Genomic DNA, 19,888 nt, shown 5'->3' on the forward strand with positions numbered 1-19,888 from the left:
GGAAACATTCTCAAACAGAATAATACCGCCGAGACGTACAGAGCAAAAGCCACGCCTTGGGCTTTCTCTGATCGGTAGATGATGGCAACTGGCCCGGCATCTTTCCACGATGAAGACTCGCGACCCTCGTCTCGCTTCACCTACCGTCACTTTCAGCTTCTGCGGTCCTTCTCAACCCGCACCCCCCTTCGAGTCATAGCGCACATCGATCTCGATGCCTTCTATGCGCAATGTGAAATGATACGACTAAATACCCCGCGAGATCAGCCTCTAGCTGTCCAACAATGGCAGTCTCTGATCGCGGTTAACTATGCTGCCCGCCCATTTGGCGTCTCGAGAATGATCACAGCCGCGGAGGCAAGGAAGCTGTGTCCCCAGCTGCTAACGCCGCATGTTGCGACTTTCCGGGAAGGAGAGGGAGAAAATTGGGCATACAGAGAAGGAGACTATTCTGTTCAAAAGGATAAAGTCTCGCTGGATCCCTACCGTGCGGAATCGAGGAAGATTCTAGCAGTTATGAAGACAACACTGCTAACCTGGGCAGAAGGAATATACGAAGGGTGTCGCGGTCAGTTTTCTGACCCATCAGACATGGTACGGCTTGAAAAGGCGGGTATCGATGAAGTGTTTGTAGACCTCTCAGCTCTCGTGTTTGGGACGCTGTTGCACCGCTATGAGATACTCCGGCGGGCCGCTACTCCTGACGGGTCAAAGGATGGCCCCAACACGTTTCTTCCTAGGCCTGAAACAACTGCGCTTATATGGGGAGAAGACGATGAATTGATTGATCTGGACACTGGTGAGTCCGAAGAGGACGACCCAGAGTGGGATGATATTGTTATACAGGTTGGTGCAGAAATTGTAAAATTCGTTCGAACAGCAGTGTGGGACCAGCTCAAATACACTTGTTCTGGCGGAATTGCAAGGAACAAAATGATGGCTAAACTAGGAAGCGCGTGCAATAAGCCAAACCGACAGACCATTGTCCGCAACCGTGCTATTCAACAGTTTTTGAGCGGATACAAATTTACCAAAATCCGCTCATTGGGAGGAAAGCTGGGGAAGAAAATTTCATCAGAATTCGAAACAGACAAAATTAGCGATCTACTAACCATCCCACTTGATCGACTGAAGAACAAACTGGATGACGACACTGGGATGTGGCTCTACCAAATTATTCGTGGAGAGGACGATAGCGAAGTTACCCCACGAACGGAAATCAAATCCATGATATCAGCCAAATCGTTCAACCCCAAACTAGCTTCTCTGGACCAAGCAGAGAAGTGGATGCGAATATTTGTCGCAGAACTCTACGGGAGGTTGGTTGACGAAGGAGTCCTGGAGAATAAACGCCGTCCTAAGATGATTACAGTTCATCATTATGGCCCAAACCAGGACAAGTCTCGTCAGACCCATATACCGACTGGAGGGGCCATTGATCAAGTTATGCTCTTTGAGCTAGCAAAGAATTTACTTCAGCAGGTGGTCAGTTGGCCCTGTTCTCATTTATCCCTTACCGTCAGCGGGTTTGAAAGCGGGATCACGGGAAATAAAAGCCTGGATAGTTTCTTTATCCGCGGGGCAGGTGAGACTTCAGTATCACAACGCGACGGTAGCATGCCGAATGGCAACTGCCAGCCGGAGCTCCCTGATGATAATTCGGGACACCAAAGAAAGAAGCAAAAAGTCGGTGAGGTTCATAGCCAACCCCCTTCGAAAGGGGTTGGTTTCTTCTCAAGATACAAAACCAGCGCTAAACAAACATTCATTGAGCCTTGTTCTGAAAATACGGGGGAATCGTTAGCCAATCTTCAAACGAATCCAACTTCCTACTATTCGACACAGGACGTTTGTTCCCGTTGTGGAGAGGCCGTGCCAGAGTTTATGCAATCGGAACACGATGATTGGCATTTGGCTAAAGACCTAGAAAGCCAGGAGCAACAGTCCCTGAACGCTGCTCGGGCGCGCAGTACGAGTACAGGGAAGACAAGACAAACGAGATTGGCCTTTGGCTAATACTTTGTTGTTTTTACTAACCGTGATGCGGTTTCCTTTTAGAAACATGCAATTAGCCAGCGTTTGTACGATATATTGCGATACGCTTTTTTTCCTTCTATTGCATTTGGTACATAACCCACCGCTCCATCTAGATGAGTCTAGATGTCTTATATTTCCTGCCTTCTTTATAGGCGTATATGCTTCCCACCAGCTAGACGCAACCCATTTTCTGCCGGGCGTAGCCGTTTGTTCCCCTTTCATCCTATCTTCAAAGGCAGCAAGGCAAGATTCTTCATAAAGCGCAACTACGTCATGCTTTGAAACTCCACACTTGGTTGCATGGATGTTTTGCTCATCCTTCGCTAACTAGCTAGTTATCCTTGCTATTTACCGATGTCCACCACTTGGATACGGGGTGTGACATCATCGCTTGTTCAACTTTCAGCATCAGCAACATATGATAAGTTCCTTCTTCATATATAGGTTATCACAAATGTTTTTGCTTGATATATTCTGGGGAAAGTCTTTTTTACTTCATGGTCTCCTTATAGCCTGTTTTTGTCATTCTCTAGGCCTCTTCTTCAATCTGCCTGTCTTGTCTGCGGTAGCCTTCGTTATAGATCTATGTACCCGGTAGAGACTCCAATCGGCAAGATTTTATTTCACTGAAATTATTCTGGGCCAGCAATTTGCCTAGGTCGAGCTGCGAAACCCATTGCTGTGCTATCTGGATCAGTACGCGGAGTTTATCGAGTTCTCTGATTCCCGCTCCGTTCCATGGCTATCAAAACACGGTTCCACGAAGATTATCCAAGGGGGCGAGATGAGATTCTAGACACACTGCATCGGCGGGGTGGATTCTCACCCCCATCTGACGGGGTTAGAGGAGAATGGCATACTAGGCGCCGGCGTCGAGGTAGAGACGAAGAGTATGAAGAAGAATTTGAAATTGAGGTTGATCGGGACAGGCATACTGGACACCGCAGACCACCAAGACACTACAGTTGTCCTCGCGAGACCAGAAGGCCTCCTCCCAGAGTTGTGGAGAGGGAGGACCTTGTGGTTCGGAGAGAGGAGAGTCCTGGGTGGAAGAGAAGGGAGAAGAATGACTTGGTTGCAAGACGAGAGAAAGATATCGATATTCATTTTGAGGGCTCTGTCGACCCCGTTTTGCCTCGGCATCGGCCGTCTCATGTATATGAAGAAGATATTTTCGAACACCAGCGATATGGTAGACATGGCATGCCTCAAATCACCCTACTGTTTGCAGGAATTGATACGATCATTGAAATGCTAACTGCTCCATACAGGCCACACCCCTCCACATAGAGGAGAATTGTACGTGGAAGTGGATACTGAAGGCTCTGGGACAAGAAGGTAACTAATCTTCTAGATAATTACCTTGAAACTAAGTAGTTAACTAGCCCACTAACTGACGATTAATAGGCATAAGAAACACCACAGAGACCACGAAGATGAAAGGGTTCTTGAAGTCGACGTGGACATCCATGAGGAATTAGACGATCGGCATTATAGAGGGCGAAAACATGACCCTTTAGTGTTGAGGCCGCGTGAGCTAGTCCCGGCCCATATCCGAGAGGAAGATGAACACTATAGCCGGCACGTTACGGAACGGCCATTAAGCGAAGAGAGATATCGAGATACCTCCCAAGATTGGAGCATCATGGATGTTCCTTCTGGGACACGACGGGCCGTGGCTGACAGACTCGGTGGCGTCAGTGAAGAAATTTCATGGCGTAAAGACAACGGTGTCCGAAGATCCAGACATCTTTCTGATAAGTATGACAGGGAAGTTCATGGAACAGTTGCGAAACGGTACGTCGGTGTAAAAGAAAAGAGCGAAGAACTCTGGACAGAGATCACCAAGGACCTTGTTGTGAAGGAGGCAATCGAAGAGGCGGGGTATGATTATGAAGAGACAGCCGATTTCTTCTACGTCTTTTCGTATCTGGAATATGTAAGTCTCCATGTTCGCCCAGGTTTACCCTCAGGCCAGCCAATGTGAAGTCATCTTGAAAGGCTGATACTGATAATAACTGGCCATATTGTAGGATGACGTAGCAGAACTGGTGAAATTCACAGAAGATTATCGCCGCCGGCGTCGCGATAGGGTGTTAGAAATACAGCATGAGAGATCAAAGGCTCATCACTTGCCTCCTCCGCTCCCCCAGTCCAGGATGCTTTTGGAAACAGAATCACCTGGACTGGTCTGTGATGATAGGCGAGTAGAAGAGACAGAGATCCTCATCGATGAGAGCCGAAGGTCACGCCGCCGCTCTCCGATACTCAGAGAGCGTGTTATCTGATATATCCGCTTCTCCTCGCTGGCGACTTCAAGAGTGGAATTGCCGTCATTTGCTCCATTTTTGTCAGGCAGTTCGCCTGAAGAGGGAGAGCGGCCTAAAACAGGAAACCAATGTTGGCCGTTGCGGCGATTCTTGGTACAATATAAACTGCAATCCACGAGTGACTGAGATATTGTTTCCGACTGAAAAAACCAATACTCATGGTTGGGTATTTCATATCTTCCCCTAGCCCCTCTAACTAGTGGCCCAGCAGCAATAGAAACAACAGACTTTCCACTTATCCATGTGCAGTCAAACGAGATTTCCCAACCCTTAGAGTTGCATCGTGCATGTTCAAATATAAATATTGTGAAAAGATGGCGGTTGTCCGAGTCGAAGAGCAAAGGTCCAGCCCGCCGCCTCGGAAGCTCCGGAGATCCCTCGGACCGCGTTTCTCGCGGCAAATCGCCTAATTTAGGTTATGACCGTGGCCAATAACTAGCGGGAACTTAAATATCAAATAATAATAATATCTTTTTTTCATTTTTTTCACTTTTTTTTTTTTTCTTTTCAATGCTTTTATTATATCCTTCTAGGGTGATAATTTGAGATGCAATCTTTTGCTGGGACACTCAGGATACATGTATACCAGAACCAGCAACTCGTTCAGTGAGGCCATAGAAGCGTCTTTTGATAGATTTAGAAGAACTTGGCTGCAGGGGTATGGAACGGCTGGAGAACTCATTCACAAACGATCTCCAAAAGAAGGTCGAAATACTCCGTATCATAAGAAAGACATCCTGTTAGTGCATATTTAGTCCTACTTGGCGGGAACAATGTTTGCATCTGTGGCTTGACTCCCATGCGTTGGTACGTGAGACTGAGTTGACTCACTATCAAACAGCTGCGCCAAAAAAAAGGCCTGTCCACCAATTGGCGACAGACAAAATAGCTTGATTCATGGAAACTCGCTCATGATCATGGTAGAGATATCTTCACGCCATGAGCAATCATTACTATGAACATTAAAGGGAGATGGGTTCAAGCTCAAAATCACTTAGCATCGGTCGAGAAGGGCCTATCCAGGCCATATGGCAATATGAAGTTCCACAAATCCCACCACCTGGCAATATCTGCCTGTATAGATTCCAGGTCTAGACAAGTGATATTTTCGAGACTATAGCCCTTCCCCGGAATGCACCTAATTACTTTCACGGAATATCTTATTCACCGTATATCTAGCAACTTTAGCACCGCCTCTAAACGGTAAGGTGGTCTCTTATACTCTAGGATGTTTCCGTACTGGCGAACGCCGTTGAAACAGGTACATGTTTGTCTAGTATGATCATATAATCAGGGGAATACTGTGGATGTGTCCATCTCCTCCCTTGAAAATGGTCAAACGGTGCGGTGGTTCGATCCAGGTGCCTAGCTCATCCCCTCTCCATTCATGCGAGGCCTGGGAAGCACATGAGTGGGCGTGTGAATAAGGATGGGTTTGGAAACCGGTGGATTCATAGTTACCGTTTCTGAGGAACAATTGTGGCGAATAAACCGTTTCTATTAACGGACCGTTATATCGTTTTTTATGATAATGCGGAGAGGTAGTTTGACAACACCATATCTATTTTACTCTCAACAACAACACAGGAAAAGAGACCGTTCAGTGAACATTCTCTCCTGGCATATCCGTACCTACTTACTAAGCGGATATCGTTCCCACAAGGTGGTCCCCCCCCCATTGCACCACTCGCCACGCAAAAAAACGAACGGCTGCAGGACCTCAAACGTATTTTTATATAAGGGGCTCGTTTCCGCATCCCGGCCAGGCGAAGATTAAAAGGAAGCGGCTATGTTTAAACCCGACCTTTAGTCTGGCCTCAGGAGGACAACCTGCGGATTGACCAGAAGAAGAGCCCTGTAGCGACGAATGAGCAACAGCAAGTCTGAAACGCATTCCTTCACGCAAGCCAAGGCCATCCCGTAAAGTCGTCCAATGACGAGGACTACCATGTCGCCAACCCGCTGTGTTTCTGTTTCATCAGTCGGATCTTATCAAGGAGGCAGCCGGGCCAATAGTCGACGGGACGAGAGAACTCAATGCGAGGCGTTATTCATCATCGCTGGTTCTTATGTAAGTACGTAACTAGGAGGCAAAAAAAAAAAAATGATGCAGAAGGAAAAAAAAAAAGCAACGAAAAACTGGGAAGAATAATGACGTTTACTTTTTTTCTTTTCTTTTTGCTGTGTATGATCATATTCTTCTTTTGCTTGGAGCGCCCCAGATGGGTGTTCCAGTAGAGTTGGAGCGGGTGGGCAAATACTTGGATGAGTGGAATCCAGCAAAGCCTGTTCCTGGTTCCTTAGCCAGAGAGAGTTAATGATGTCTTTTCTTCTTCTTTTTGGGTTGCTTGGGATGGGACTTCGGCCGGCGCCCGCAAGGTTAAAATAAGATAGGTACGCTGGGGGATGCCTGTTGAGAGAGGCTGCTGTTGATATATCTGCACATATAAAATGAGCTGGCTGGGGGCGGCTGGGAAGCATATTACATAACACCTATAATCCCAGTCCCTCACTCACGGACCGGAGTGGCTGGTGCAGAGGAAACAGTTTGCTTGCGAGCTTGACAAGCCGCTGGCCACGAGTTTTTGTGGATACGGCAGGGGGTCCTCCCTGAGGTGGCGTCCGTTTGTTGGCAAGGGAGAGAGACAAGAATTATCCATCTCCAGTCTACGGAATGGAGAGTGGGAACCTCATAGGGGCGGATGGACTCGGGGGGGTCTCAGCGACGGCCGAGAAGATAAAGAAGTTGGTCAGGAGATATGTGGACGAGTACGGAGTATGTATATGTGTGTGTGGCTGTCTGTCTCTGTTGAGAGGATGTGAATTGCCGGGCTGTATATTTAGAGAGATCCAAAGATCCAACATGTCGAATGCAGTGACTGTCAGATGCAGCCGTGCTTACGTATATACACGGGCTCCCGATCCACGCTCTCTCGTCGAGGCAAAAAGAGTTGTTACTTATGCAGCACTACTGCTCTCCCTGCAGGCAAGGAAATACGATGAGATCGAGATCGGTGAGTGGGTATTATGGCGGTGCTCGGCTTGGGACCATTGAAGCTAACAGGCGTCAAACGATGACAGGGGAAGCGGAACCCGAGCTCGTGCTGGGAGTTCGTCAGTCTCTTTGGCCGGTTCTTCTTCGTCTCTCCCTCGTTGATGGGCGATGTGCGGGTTGGCATCGCCCGGTGGTGTACATAGGTGAGTGAGTATAGCGCCTCTGATGCGTAGCATGCATCGAACGGACGCGGGAAAAGGGATGGAGAGAAAAGCAAGGCCAGCACGGGCAACCCGCAACTGGGAAATAAATGTCTTGCTCTTGTCCAACAGGGCGAAATCAATAATCATAATAATAATATGGGGGGGTTGTACCTTATTATTAGCCCTCTGCTAACTATTAATTTCGGATCTTCCATCCCTCCCATCCCCAGAAGTTCTTATAAGCACCGTGCACTGCCGGATTGATTTTTATTTATTGAAAGGAGACCCATCAGTCCCTTGCCTCGATGTCGTATTCGGCCCAGAGAGTCGGTCAGGGCCAGCTCTGCTTGCTTGTAGTATAATCGAAGTAGTGTGTTTGCTGGTAGTACTCCGTAGTGTGTGTGTGTTGTAGATGTTGTAGATGTCACAGGCTTTCGGGTGAGACTCGCGACGAGCTTGCAGCGAGCCCGACGAGCCATTGAGCCAGGACAGCCGCCGCAAGTAAGCCAGAGGCCGCCGGCAGAGACGTCCAGCAGCAGCAGCGGCCAGCAGAAGATACGAAGCCGCCGTCTGGAGGCACGAAAGGGGACGAGCAGGAGGAAAAAGCACACTTGGCGGGCCAGGAAACCTTCCGCAAGGCCGGTCTCTTTGCCTCCCCTTCTTCCAACTTCTCTCTCCCTCTTCCCTCTCACTCTGTTTCTCTCTCTGTCTCTCTTCTGACCGTCTTGACCGTCCCTTTTGCGTGTTCTCTGTTTGCGTCTCCCAGCTCGCTGCTCGTCGTTTGTCCTCGCCGGACCCTCGTTCAAGTCGCTCGTTGGCCTCGTCTGCCTCACCACCCCCCCGTTGGCCGCTCGCTCGCAACCAATTCGGCCTGGGTGACGTCCCCCCCCCAGTCAGTCTCTCTGTGCCCGCTTGTCCGTCTCGCAGCGATTCACTCTCGCTCGGCCGTGAGAGGCGGAAGATAAACAAAGTCGAAGAACGGCCAGAACGCCAGCAGGAGCAAGGACACTCTCGCGGCTCTCCCGTCGTCTCAGCGCGGCCTCGTCGTCAGTTATGCCCTGCGGCCTCTAGACCTCTCTCTCTCTTTCGCTCTCTCTCTCTCGCTCTCTCGATCGAACAGACCAGACGGCCGTCTCCCCGGATGGACGTTGCGTAGGGTCTCAAGACCTGTCCGGCCGGCTCCCTCTCGCTCTCTCGTTTCCTCTCCTTTCCCTGTCTCGTGCGTCTTTCTTTGAGTCCAGCTCTCGCGGATGGTGTAAGTTGCCGTCAAGTCTGATAATACTCCATTGTTGCTGGATGCCGGGCTGTCTGCTGGCTGGAACAAGGGCTGGTGGTGCCATGCTGGCTGTGAATCTGGCTGATGCCTCCTGGTGAATTATAGGAAGACTCTTGACTGCCTGCAAGCAAGTTATGAGAAGTGGATGCTGTCCCTGACTTCTTCTGCCTTGTGTGTATCTGTGAGTCTATCCCCTATCACCACCAACAACAACCACTGCCTCTTCCTCTTACCACTACCATTATCACACAACAACTACTGTTACCACTTCTATCTGCATCGCCATGGTGATGAGAGGAGCCTGCGGACTCTTCCATCTTCTTCCGCCGAGCAGTTAAGGAACACACTCTCTTTAACTGCCCTGTTCTTCTTCTCTTCTCTTCTTTCCTCCCTCTCTTCCTCTCTGTGAACCTGAGTCTCTGCAAGTCTGCCTGCTGCCCTCACATCTGCCCCCAATACCTGCCCTGATACCTCTGCCCTGAAGCATCAAATCCCCCCCTGCTAACAGCTTACCTGCCAGTCTACAAGCAAGTTTGTTCTGTGAGAAACAAGAGCTCCCCCCTGTCAACCTGGTGGTCATATAAAAATGGCTCCCAACCCCCATGGCAACCTGATATCTCTGCTCTTTTCGCTCCTCATCTTGTATCCAGCTCTAGCTGCGGCCGTCGACCTCGACTACTGCGCCGAATTCAACACGGGAAGCACCTTTAACTCTGGTAGGCATAATTATTATACCCCTGTACGTATCTAAACTGACAACTTGGAATAGTTGTCGATGGCTTCCAGTCTATCGGGGCGTGTCAGAAGACATGCGGGACCCAATACGCCTTTGCTGTCCTTCAGGGGAAGACGTGCTGGTGCACGAATGCTGCCCCGAAAGACACCATCCCGAACGGCAGATGCAACCAGAACTGCCCCGGATACCCAGATGACAAGTGCGGAAACACCTCGGAGGGCCTCTTCGCCTACATCATGCTCGACAAGAAACCGTCCACGACGATTGGTAACCCGTCATCGACCACTACCTCGTCGGTTAGTAGCACTCAGTTCTCTTCATCATCAAGCACAGACATGTCTACTACCGCTGCCATGGGGGGGAATCGTTCTTCATCATCTTCTTCTTCTTCACTTTCACCTTCACCTTCTCCTTCATCTTCTTCATCTACCCTGCAATCCCAATCTCCTGCACCCGAACAGACATCTCAATCAACACAGATGATTTTGACACCAAGTGTACAGACCACCAGCAGGGCCAGTGTGAGCACAGAGACTCGCACCACTACACTATCGCCTACCTCAACTTCATCGTCATCATCATCATCTTCTTCTTCATTTTCTTCTACATCTTCATCTGTAGGGCTACGATTCCTTCCCCCCCTGAAAGAGACGGATTTACTTTTGCTTTTCTCACCTGCTTTTGACTGCCTTTGAGAACTCCGGCTTTTTGTTTGTGAATGACGTTGAATCCCCCCTGAACTAACGTTTCTTTGATACAGTCGTCTACGAAAACCTCGAAAACAACAACTTCACCCGCATCGACAACTACCGATCCTACTGCTTCGATCACCACCGTAGAAGGACGGGTCACTACCATCACGGTTCCGAACGCACCAGCGCAAACCCACCCTCCAGCCAGCAACGAGGGCTCCTCGCTATCCGGCGGTGCCATTGCTGGAATCATCATCGGCACTTTGGCCGTATTCGCCATCTTCACGGGCATTATCCTGTGGCTCTTCTGCTTCCGTCGCCGCCAACAGGCTAAGATTGATGATAGCTACCGTTCGCCTTTCCACGAATCCCCAGTTCCACAGCCTATCTTTGAAAACACACTAAGCAGCCGCGTCCCGGCCATGAGAGTCGCTCCAGTTGCTAATGGGAATGGTACTACAGCAGGTAGTAGAGGTAGCACAGCTCGTCTGAGTATCCCCGCTTTCACCGACCATCGAATGAAGAAGGATGCCTTGGTTTACTCCCATGGAGGTCGTCATAGCAACGTTTCTCTGCAGGATAACCAGGATTATTCTCGACCCGTGTTGCGAGTAAGTCGGCCGTCCTCTCCCCCCTTTACTTCGATTCCTCGGAAATAGATTCCCTGTACTAACGAGATGCAGTTGACGAACCCCGACCCGGATGACCGTTGATCGGATACGTTCTGCTTCCAATTCCGTCACGACCAGGATATCAAATATCCTTTTTTTAACGATCCAGTCACACTTCAGTTCGAGCGCTTCTACCTCTTCTTCGGCATGCTGCTACCTTCTAACGGCCGTTTAACCCCCCTCCTCTGCCCTTTGCCTTTCGCACCGATCCCATTCGTCGTATCTCAGAAAAGCCCCCTCAGCGTCCCTTACGATCGTCCTCGAGAGCACACCCGACCGCTCGAAATATTAAAAAAAAAAAAAAAAAAAAAAAAAAGCTGATACCCCCTCATATTCCACTTTTCGAGATTGTCCATCATCCTCTCCCATTCCCACCAGACATCTTCTTTTCCGTCTATTTCCTTTCTAAGATACCAAGATCTTTTCCTTCCACCCCTTTCACGATGCATTTACTCGAACTAGCAACAATCATTGGCGTCAAACCGGAACTGTAAATCATGGGAATCAAGGCACTACGGGGGGCTGTTTTTGCGTTATCTGCTCTGCTCCCTTTTTTCGTCCTCCGCCATTCGGCTTTGTCTATCACATACACACATAAAAAGCCCTGCATGCATCCTGGGATTCACTTCTATTCCTTCGATCCCGTCGCTCTGTACCACAACCAAAGCCCGCACATGAAACCAATCGGTTCAACTACCATCGACCCAGAACAACACTCTACAACAGCAACATATGACAGACAGGACAGGTCGACTATCGGAATTAAGTGGATTGTGTTTTTTTTTTTTTATCTTCACTTGTCTTTTATTTTATCTTCCTTGCTCATTTTAAGTGGGAGGGAGGCTCAGAAAGACCCCCCAGACTGTCTGGTGGTTCCAGCAGCAGCAGACTTCTCTTCTAATGTCCCCCAGGTGTGCTACCTTTTGCGTTTTAAATAATCCTTTGAAAGAAACCAAAGACCAGAGAAATATTTTAAAATTCAAAAAAATTGTTAATATGTTCAATCTCGCTTTTGCTTCTGTTCTCCAAGATTGGGAGCAAGAACCCTCCTCCGAGTCTTGCCGGATAGCTTATTGATCCTGTGTGACTTGCTGAATCGTCGTACCCTGCATTTGCCTGAAAGACACCCAAGCGAAGGATGTGTATGCATGGGAAGGATGTTTCGGTGAGTTTGCCGAAGAATCAACTGTCTTGTCCTGTCTTTCCGCCGTCTTGGTGGAGATCGTGTGGCAGGGGAGTCCTGGATGATCGACGGCTTGTCGTCACTGTGTTCCACAGGAGGTGTGCAGCATGTCTCATCAGATGGAGCAGGCAGGACGTCGTCTGCCTATGAGCAGAGATGCTCGACGTTTTGACGTTTCATGGCTTGACCGTGGGGGTTGTTGGTTCGAGCAGTCGTAGCAGACATGGATAACCTTGATGGATTGATAGGTGGAGGCCGACATCCTCAACTTTGAGATGGACAGTTGATCAAGTGGGAAAAAAAAAAAAAAACATTGAACATTTTTTTATTGCCATATTAGCTATATAGACCGTAAAGTGAGAGATATACTATAAAAGTAAATTCGCATCTATCATTATTCGTTTCTGAAAGTGGTTGTGAAATACCAATTGCCAACCTCTCGTCTCTGTACCTGGTAGACTCTGACTACCGTCCAACAAACCTTTTCTCGATAGTCCGGAAGATAAAGTAGGTAAAGGCAGTAAAGACGGTGTTCAGGATAAGACCTACATCACCTGCTGGATTGCCAAACATGGCAGCAATGGGCCCGATATACCAGGTTGTGTTCATTCCGGGGACAGCTCCAGTACCGTACGACACAGCCATTGCTCCCACGGCTGCCACACCCCATGGAAGCCCGTTTTTGTTATCCCACGCCTGCAAGTCGTACCCATCTCGCCTCCTGAACCATTGGTCCTCGATGAACACAATGACGGAGTAACCGGCGGTCAGATATCCAAGCATATTTCCAAGGTTTCCAACCAATTCAACAATGTGATCTTTGCCCAGCAAAGAGAGCACAGTGATGAGCACCGCGATGAGCAAACTCCAGACAAAACGTGGGATGTAGCGGAAGTGTTGACCCAAGATCTGAATTGACAGGCCGGCGGAGTAGTAGTTTGCGATCAAGCCTCCGATAACGGTGAATAGCATCATGACAACCAGGAACTTGGACCATCCGACAGGGTGTGATATTTCCGCCACGATTCCTCCCAAGCCATGCACGGCATATGATTCCTGGAAGTGGGCTTCCCCATGAATGGCAACAAGTCCAACGCAGGACCCGACAATGGCCACAAAGGCAGACGAAGCGGAAAACCCGAGGAGTGTCAATAACATGATTTTCCAGTGAGGAACTGACTTTGGGTAATGGCAGTAGTAGTCGCCGATGGCTGTAGCCCAGCCAGATGTACCGGCTGCGGTGAACGATGTGTATGACAGGAAAAGAGGTGCGAAGCCTTCTCGGTGAGGATTGAACTGGATCATTTCAGGGGTCAAGTGTGGCACTGTTTGTCCAAGGAGGACACAGAAAAGTATAAATGCAAGTATCCATGAGTAACTCTCGAACTTGTGGATAAGTGAGAAGCCGAAGAAAGAGATAAAGAGGGACAGGGCGGAAACAATATAGATGCCGACGCTGGTCGAGATTCTGTAGTCTGCGGCGGCAGGGAGTAACTGGCCGCAGACGGTGGTACTAATGACAGCGTACCCGATACCCAAGAGCAAGTTCAAGACAGATATGAGTTTAGCGCCATAATAGCCGAACGAATATCTGCAAGTCGCCATGGAACGCAGTCCAAGCTACATAAGGGAACATGTCAACCCGAGCACAAAATAATAGACTAGTTAGGGGAGAACTCACCTTTGCGCCCAGCACACCACACCATGCAACCAAGAGTGCTCCTATAATGGTACCGACAACAGTAGCAATTACCGACTCCTGTAGAGAAAGCCCCCATTGCGCTCCGAGGACACCTATGGGGAGGCCACCGGGGTTGCAAAACATACTCCACCACATGAGGAATGTGTTTCGAAGCGGTGGTGGCTGCTTATCTTCTTCCTTTACCCGTTCAATTCCTCGAGTCTCAATGTGGAATTTTCGACCCAGCCATAGTTCGAATTGGCGAAGACTGCGCTCAATCTTGAGGGTCTTTATGGGAGGAGTCTCACTCGAGGAATCGTCAGACCGGACTGAATCCCCATTATGGGCTTCGGCCTTCTGGTCCAAAGACCCGGGATTTTCAAGGTCAACTTGGAACCCATTGTTGTTGTTCTCCTCTTTGAGGTTGGAGTTTTCCTTGATTGAGGAAAGCATTGTGCCGGAGAAAAATAAAGGAGAAATCTCTCCCTAGCAGTTTGGCATTGAATGGGCTAGGTGAGAGGGAGGTGAACTCTTGCTAGATTTCCTGAAATCCAGCGAGAAAAGGCTCTGTTCTATATACTCCGTATCTTCTGCATTAGTTGTACATTACTGAGAGAGGTCCCACCGTCCCTTGCCATCACTTCAGCGGCGTCATCATACAAGGCAACCCTTGCCTTGCTAGAGAACAGCATATCAAGATCCAATGGGAATATCTTTTGGCATCGCCTACAGATTTCCCGTTCAAATCCTGACGACAACTGCAGCACCGTGGCCCATACTTTTTAAGTAAGATATACGGTCTTGAGTAACGTCAACAGCATGTTAGGCGTAGTCGGTCTGGATAGAAATTCAAGGGAGGGTATTTTGAGCCAATGGCTGCATTCGAGGAATCGTCTCAAATTTAGGCTAACAATTTAGACTCTCTGGATTCCGCATTGCAGGACAACGAGAGGATCTCGTAAACGCCGCACTGAATTATAAGGAGAGAATCCAGGGCTGAGGGCCCAATAACTTGTCCTGCCATCTTAGAATTTCGTCCCTTGATGTGAGTGGGGGTTGATGCTCCATCGGTAGGACCGATATTCTCGAGGCAATATTGGCTCCACGCCTCAAGAAGCTTGTCTGGAAGCCATGAAATCAAGTGCTTCATGGGCTGCACCCAAGACCGTCCTCCAGCCGCAGCCATGCCAGACGATGCATGCAACGAAAAAGCAAGAGGGGAAATGGCTCGCTGAGGGAACATGCCCCCAGTCGAGAAAGCGAAGCGTGGTAGACGGGACCAGTGGCTGCTTCAGCCATGAACTAGTTGGCCCTCCATGTGAGCTGTGCGAAAACTTCTCTCTCCCTCCCAAAATATAGCCAAATTTTCAGTCATTGAAGGGAGGGTAGCTTTTGCCCTCAAGCCATGATGCCTGGCTCTCACAAGGCATTGGTTAGTTAACTAGTTACGGAGTGAATCTGCAGAGATATATGCTCGAGTGATATCACATCGGTGCGACGCTGGTGGCAGAGCTCGAGCGTGTTTCAGCTGGACTCAATTCCCAGAATGCCCTAGATATGGTAGCATATCCCCATTTCTCATCTTTCCCGTCCCGAAAGACGAGCAAAACAAGAAGCCATCGCAGAGCTTCTCGTCATGTTTTTATATCTTGGGCAGCGAAGAAATCACAAACGCAAACAAGCAAAAAGTTGAGATTGAAAAATCCGACATCACGTGCAATCAATGTCTGTTTTAAGCCATCAGGAAGACCACTTACCCGATCGGGCGATATCATCCAGCTGACAAGGAGACGAGAGGGCGACAGTGAAGAAGACAGTGAAGACTGACGGCGAGGGATGAAGTTGAACACAAGAGGCGAAAGATGATGAGATCGGTTCGCGGTTTGTGACAGGCCAGCCACAGCATCGCTGCAGCATGGCCGTCCTGACCAACAGAGACAGATGCAGTCCATTCTTACCCCATCCCTGACAGAGATATCAACATTTATATGTCCTCTCGAGAGCCAAACTTATACCTAGAATTTGGTCCAAGAATCCGGCTTTTGTTGATTGTTTGATAGCTGTTTATGTGTCGCGGATCTCTACCAAAGCACAACAGCATCCATGTGATATTCCAAAACATGGACATCATCTACACGGATACATTGTTAACCTACCAAATGGCATATCAGATACCAAGCTACTCGAGGGTTGGCGTAGCAGATGCCATTTCCGCGGGGTAAAATAGATTTGATGCTAGAATCAAGATATTTTTTTTTTTTTTTTGTCATGCTATCCGGGTATATGGGCTCCTGAACAGAATTCTATTGCTCAGCCTAGAATTTGATATACTAAAACAATACCGAAGTTTTATAGACAACTCAGTGGAAAACATCATGAAGCAATGTGTACATCGTATTTCTACGGCTTTATTTCCGACCTAACACCTTATTCAATAGAACTATCTAAACCCAGGACTGATTCGCGGTTAAAACTGGAAAATAATCGCATGGATCGGGTTGCACAGCGAAGGAAGTTGTATCACCGATTCTCCTCATAAATTCTAGATTGTCTTTCTGGGCAAGAACTTCATTGCAAAGAACTGGTGGGAATGTGATTTGCAATTTATGTGGAATCAATGCGTCCATACTGTAGATCTGGGCCTCTTTTCCAAAAACTGAAAAACGGCATTGCTAACGGGACTTCAGTGATGATTTAGTACTATAGAGACAATCTAGGCGCTAGCCATAGCATAAGCAGACTATCATCCGAGATTTATCAAAATTTTGAATAAAATGCTGAATTCATGCTTCAAGTATCGTTGCCTGTTCGTTTATTGGACTTTCCAATCGCCATTACCTTCATTTCTTGCCCTGTTGCGGCGTTGTACTAACCAAGTGAGAATAATCAGATGGCAACGCTGTCTCAGATATGCGGTATAAAAGGCTTCAACATGTGAATAATATCACTGGTCTTTTGGTTCGTTGCCTTTGAACCCGGAGGACAGCCTGGGGAACAGTTTTCCCCCTCCACTGGGATTAGAGTAGCGTTCCTGTGACCGCTCCATGTCACGCTGCAACAAGACTGGTAGTGCATCCCGAAAGTCGCCGTGTTACGGGGATTTTCGTAGGAAGTTGCTCCAATCTGCATCAGCGGCCTCGGCCGGACAGAGATTTAGCTAGATAGACTGATTGCAATATCCGAACATCTTTTTTAATGTTTCAAGGGCCTTTGATAAATCACGGACTGGCGGTGTTTTCTTCACCATTCTCTCCCTCTTCCTTGTCGTCTTCCTGTTCACTTTCTTCATCTAGATCTTCTAGCTCGTCATTCAAAGGGCTGATCCGTTCGTCGAGTATATCCAAATCTTCCAACATGGTTCTCGTCGGTATCTTCCATAAACTAGTTCCACACACGCGATCTTTCGTGAGTAGGTCATCAACAAACTGGTCCATGTAGGTTAGCAAGAAGCCTTCCTTGGTGCGTCTCTTCAGCTTCCTATAATCCGTCAAAAGCGGTTCCAGCGTTTTATATATCTCCACTGGCTCGAAAGTAAGTCGTATATAAAACGCTGCTAGCGCGCGCAGGTATTTGAAATCCCCCGTAGCTTTTAGTATTGCTGCATCGGCTTTGTCTTGTGCATCCTCTGCACCCCCGTCTGCGTCCGTGCTATCCCTCTTAACATTCGGATCCTCCTCATCTGCTTCTGGATCGTGGAAATTCAAATACTCCAATATCACTTCTTTCTCTGGTGCAAGTTGTAGGAGCTTGAAAGCAAGGCAGAGGAAAGGAGTTGGCTTCTGGCCCACGCCGTAGGTGCCGCCGATATAGGTTAACTCAACCGCTCTGTCGCAGAGAGTTGCTGCATTCAATCCGAAACACTGCTCTTTCCAATAGTAGGAGTCTGTTATTCGATCTCGAACTGCTTTCTCGAAGAGTGTTGCTGGGTTCACGCCGCGAATCAGCGGGCCTGAGTAGCCACGAGTATCAAGAAGAGCACTGGCATCTGCGCGATGATGAGACATCCTTCGGCTCGCTTTCGTGCAGTTAATCGGTAAAATATGTTTCGAACGCGGGAAGAAAGGTCACAAAGCGATTCTCGGTGAAATGGATGCTGGCGACCTGAAGAAATCGAAGCTTGGCGGTGTTTTATCGTCGGCATCAAATTAAGGTTGGCAGGCTTTAGTTAGTTATCGATAAGCCGGTTGCCCTTCCAACCGCCATCTCAGGGCCCGTTCACGATAACTCACAACGCTGCGACATGGGCGGCAAGGTCCTATGAGGCAATGGGTCCGTGATTTCAATTACTTATAGCATCTAAAGCACCTCGTCCATATTCTTATTGTTTCTATCCCTATCTCTCCTAATGATACGGCTGTATCCATGCTCTGCGCCCGCATAAACCTTTGTTTACATCATGGTATTACTTAGCTCTTCCACCGTTGGAGTCGCATTATCCTCGTCAATATTCGGATTTTTCACTCTTATTCTCTTTTTATCCGGGTATGCCTTGCAGCAGCAATCGGTGAAGCATATACAGGTGGCATTACAGCGATCACCAGCAGCAAATCCCAAATTTCAACCGATATATCCTTCGGAGCAGACATGGGATGACGCCAACCTATCTTCTGAGCCAGTCGCGAACCCTGACACCAAGAGAAAGGGCCATATTTTGGGCAGACGGACAAAATTAAGCCAAGGAGTAGACGAATATGCGCTAGACGGGCTCGCCGAAGAAAATGAGGAGTTTGAGGGAGAAATAGTCAAGTCAAAGCATGCGTTCTTACAAATCTTGACAAAACCGGTCGCCTCCGACATTTGCTCTACTATACTCCTTTTCGAGAGACTTGCATCAAACAGCTCTCAGACCTCAGAGAGAATTCTCCTATATCCAAAGGCATGGGATGCTAGTTCTCCAACTAAGAGTGTCTCATCCGCTCTCGCCATCCTGAAGAAGTCAAGTACTAGGTTGAATGCTGTTGTTCAAGGGGTTGATACCTCTAATATACGGCCGAAGGCATTATCAGAAACGCAGATGATGAAAAAGGCATCAGAACAGCTACTTGATTACGAGCGGGTTCTGTTCTTGCGTTCTCCTGGCCATATCGTCGATATTGATAAGTTGGACCAGATGCTTATATCTGATATTGTGAGGACCATGCGAGTGGGATCCTCTAGCATGATTGCACCTACCTGGGTATCAACTCATCTCTCTATAACCCAGCGCCAGTTACCTCCCGCGTTATTAGTGGCCAGTGAGACTTCCATTAGCACGAGTGGCAAAGCACCATCCAAGCCTCATATTCTAAACTCGGAAACAATGCAACAGATGAATTATGTCATGGAATCATCCGAGTCACCTGGAAGACACCCGGGCCCCGCATATGTCTACTTTGAAAGTGGCATGGTACATCGAGGCGGAAGGGCGGACATGCATTATACTGAATGGAAGAAGCAAATCCAGTCTGTCTGTGAAGGTGTTAATCTTGGCCTTTAATCTCATATTGTTATGCATTAGAGGTGTGGGGGCTGCTCTATGATTTACTGGCCCTGTGGAAAGGCCAAGTTGGAGGTGGCATATTCGGTATATATCATGTATTCCTATGGGTTACGGAATGGATGGAATTTGGGTGGCTTCCTGTCATGGATTTTGGAATATTTTTTTATTGATTTTTATGCAAGATATCCGAATATTTAACGTTGGCCTGTGAACATGATGATATATATAACGAATTTAATAAATATACCTGGATGAGGGAGAGGCTTTTAGGGATAGCTCACAGACAGTATTCAACGAAACTATATTAATAAAAGGATGTTGTATAGTGAAGTATACACGCATGCTAATACATTGAATTCCCTCCTCTTTTAAATTAAATATTTCCTAGAAAAGCTGCAGGATGAGAATAAATATAAGCATCAACCTCGGCAGAAACGCCATCCGCCGACCAGACCTGATAGAACCCATAAAACGATAAAAAGGCACATCACAATACCTGTTGATGCCAGCCGGTGAGCAACAACAAAAATTAAATAACAAAAAAAATGAAAAAGGTATCAGTAAGATGTAGGAGGTTGTTAGATGCTGATGATTAAATCAGGGAA

At 48.1% G+C, this 19,888-nt stretch overlaps 6 protein-coding genes across 6 annotated transcripts; 4 read left to right on the forward strand and 2 right to left on the reverse strand.

Annotated features, from left to right (window-relative positions):
• Positions 1 to 78: 78 nt before the first annotated feature.
• TRV_00071 (uncharacterized protein) lies at positions 79 to 2,016 on the forward strand (the record flags this gene model as incomplete). Its single annotated transcript, XM_003025698.1, has 1 exon — positions 79 to 2,016. The coding sequence occupies one exon, from the start codon at positions 79 to 81 to the stop codon at positions 2,014 to 2,016; it is 1,938 nt and encodes a 645-aa protein (XP_003025744.1).
• A 759-nt stretch (positions 2,017 to 2,775) lies between these two features.
• Positions 2,776 to 4,325, forward strand: TRV_00072 (conserved glutamic acid rich protein; the record flags this gene model as incomplete). Its single annotated transcript, XM_003025699.1, has 3 exons — positions 2,776 to 3,260; positions 3,445 to 3,976; positions 4,071 to 4,325. The coding sequence occupies 3 exons, from the start codon at positions 2,776 to 2,778 to the stop codon at positions 4,323 to 4,325; spliced, it is 1,272 nt and encodes a 423-aa protein (XP_003025745.1).
• A 5,102-nt stretch (positions 4,326 to 9,427) lies between these two features.
• Positions 9,428 to 10,928, forward strand: TRV_00073 (ER membrane protein Wsc4, putative; the record flags this gene model as incomplete). The annotated part of the gene is made up of 3 exons (XM_003025700.1): positions 9,428 to 9,557; positions 9,611 to 10,194; positions 10,338 to 10,928. 3 exons carry the CDS (start codon positions 9,428 to 9,430, stop codon positions 10,926 to 10,928), a joined length of 1,305 nt encoding a protein of 434 aa, XP_003025746.1.
• Positions 10,929 to 12,588: 1,660 nt separating this feature from the next.
• TRV_00074 (uncharacterized protein) lies at positions 12,589 to 14,257 on the reverse strand (the record flags this gene model as incomplete). Its single annotated transcript, XM_003025701.1, has 2 exons — positions 12,589 to 13,743; positions 13,805 to 14,257. The coding sequence occupies 2 exons, from the start codon at positions 14,255 to 14,257 to the stop codon at positions 12,589 to 12,591; spliced, it is 1,608 nt and encodes a 535-aa protein (XP_003025747.1).
• A 2,765-nt stretch (positions 14,258 to 17,022) lies between these two features.
• TRV_00075 (uncharacterized protein) lies at positions 17,023 to 17,808 on the reverse strand (the record flags this gene model as incomplete). Its single annotated transcript, XM_003025702.1, has 1 exon — positions 17,023 to 17,808. One exon carries the CDS (start codon positions 17,806 to 17,808, stop codon positions 17,023 to 17,025), a length of 786 nt encoding a protein of 261 aa, XP_003025748.1.
• A 392-nt stretch (positions 17,809 to 18,200) lies between these two features.
• On the forward strand, positions 18,201 to 19,280 carry TRV_00076 (uncharacterized protein; the record flags this gene model as incomplete). The annotated part of the gene is made up of 1 exon (XM_003025703.1): positions 18,201 to 19,280. The coding sequence occupies one exon, from the start codon at positions 18,201 to 18,203 to the stop codon at positions 19,278 to 19,280; it is 1,080 nt and encodes a 359-aa protein (XP_003025749.1).
• Between the last annotated feature and the right edge of the window lie 608 nt (positions 19,281 to 19,888).

The sequence above is a fragment of the Trichophyton verrucosum genome (assembly GCF_000151505.1).
Source record: "Trichophyton verrucosum HKI 0517 chromosome Unknown contig00004_1.f1.exp, whole genome shotgun sequence".
In the NCBI taxonomy this organism is placed as follows: domain Eukaryota; kingdom Fungi; phylum Ascomycota; class Eurotiomycetes; order Onygenales; family Arthrodermataceae; genus Trichophyton; species Trichophyton verrucosum.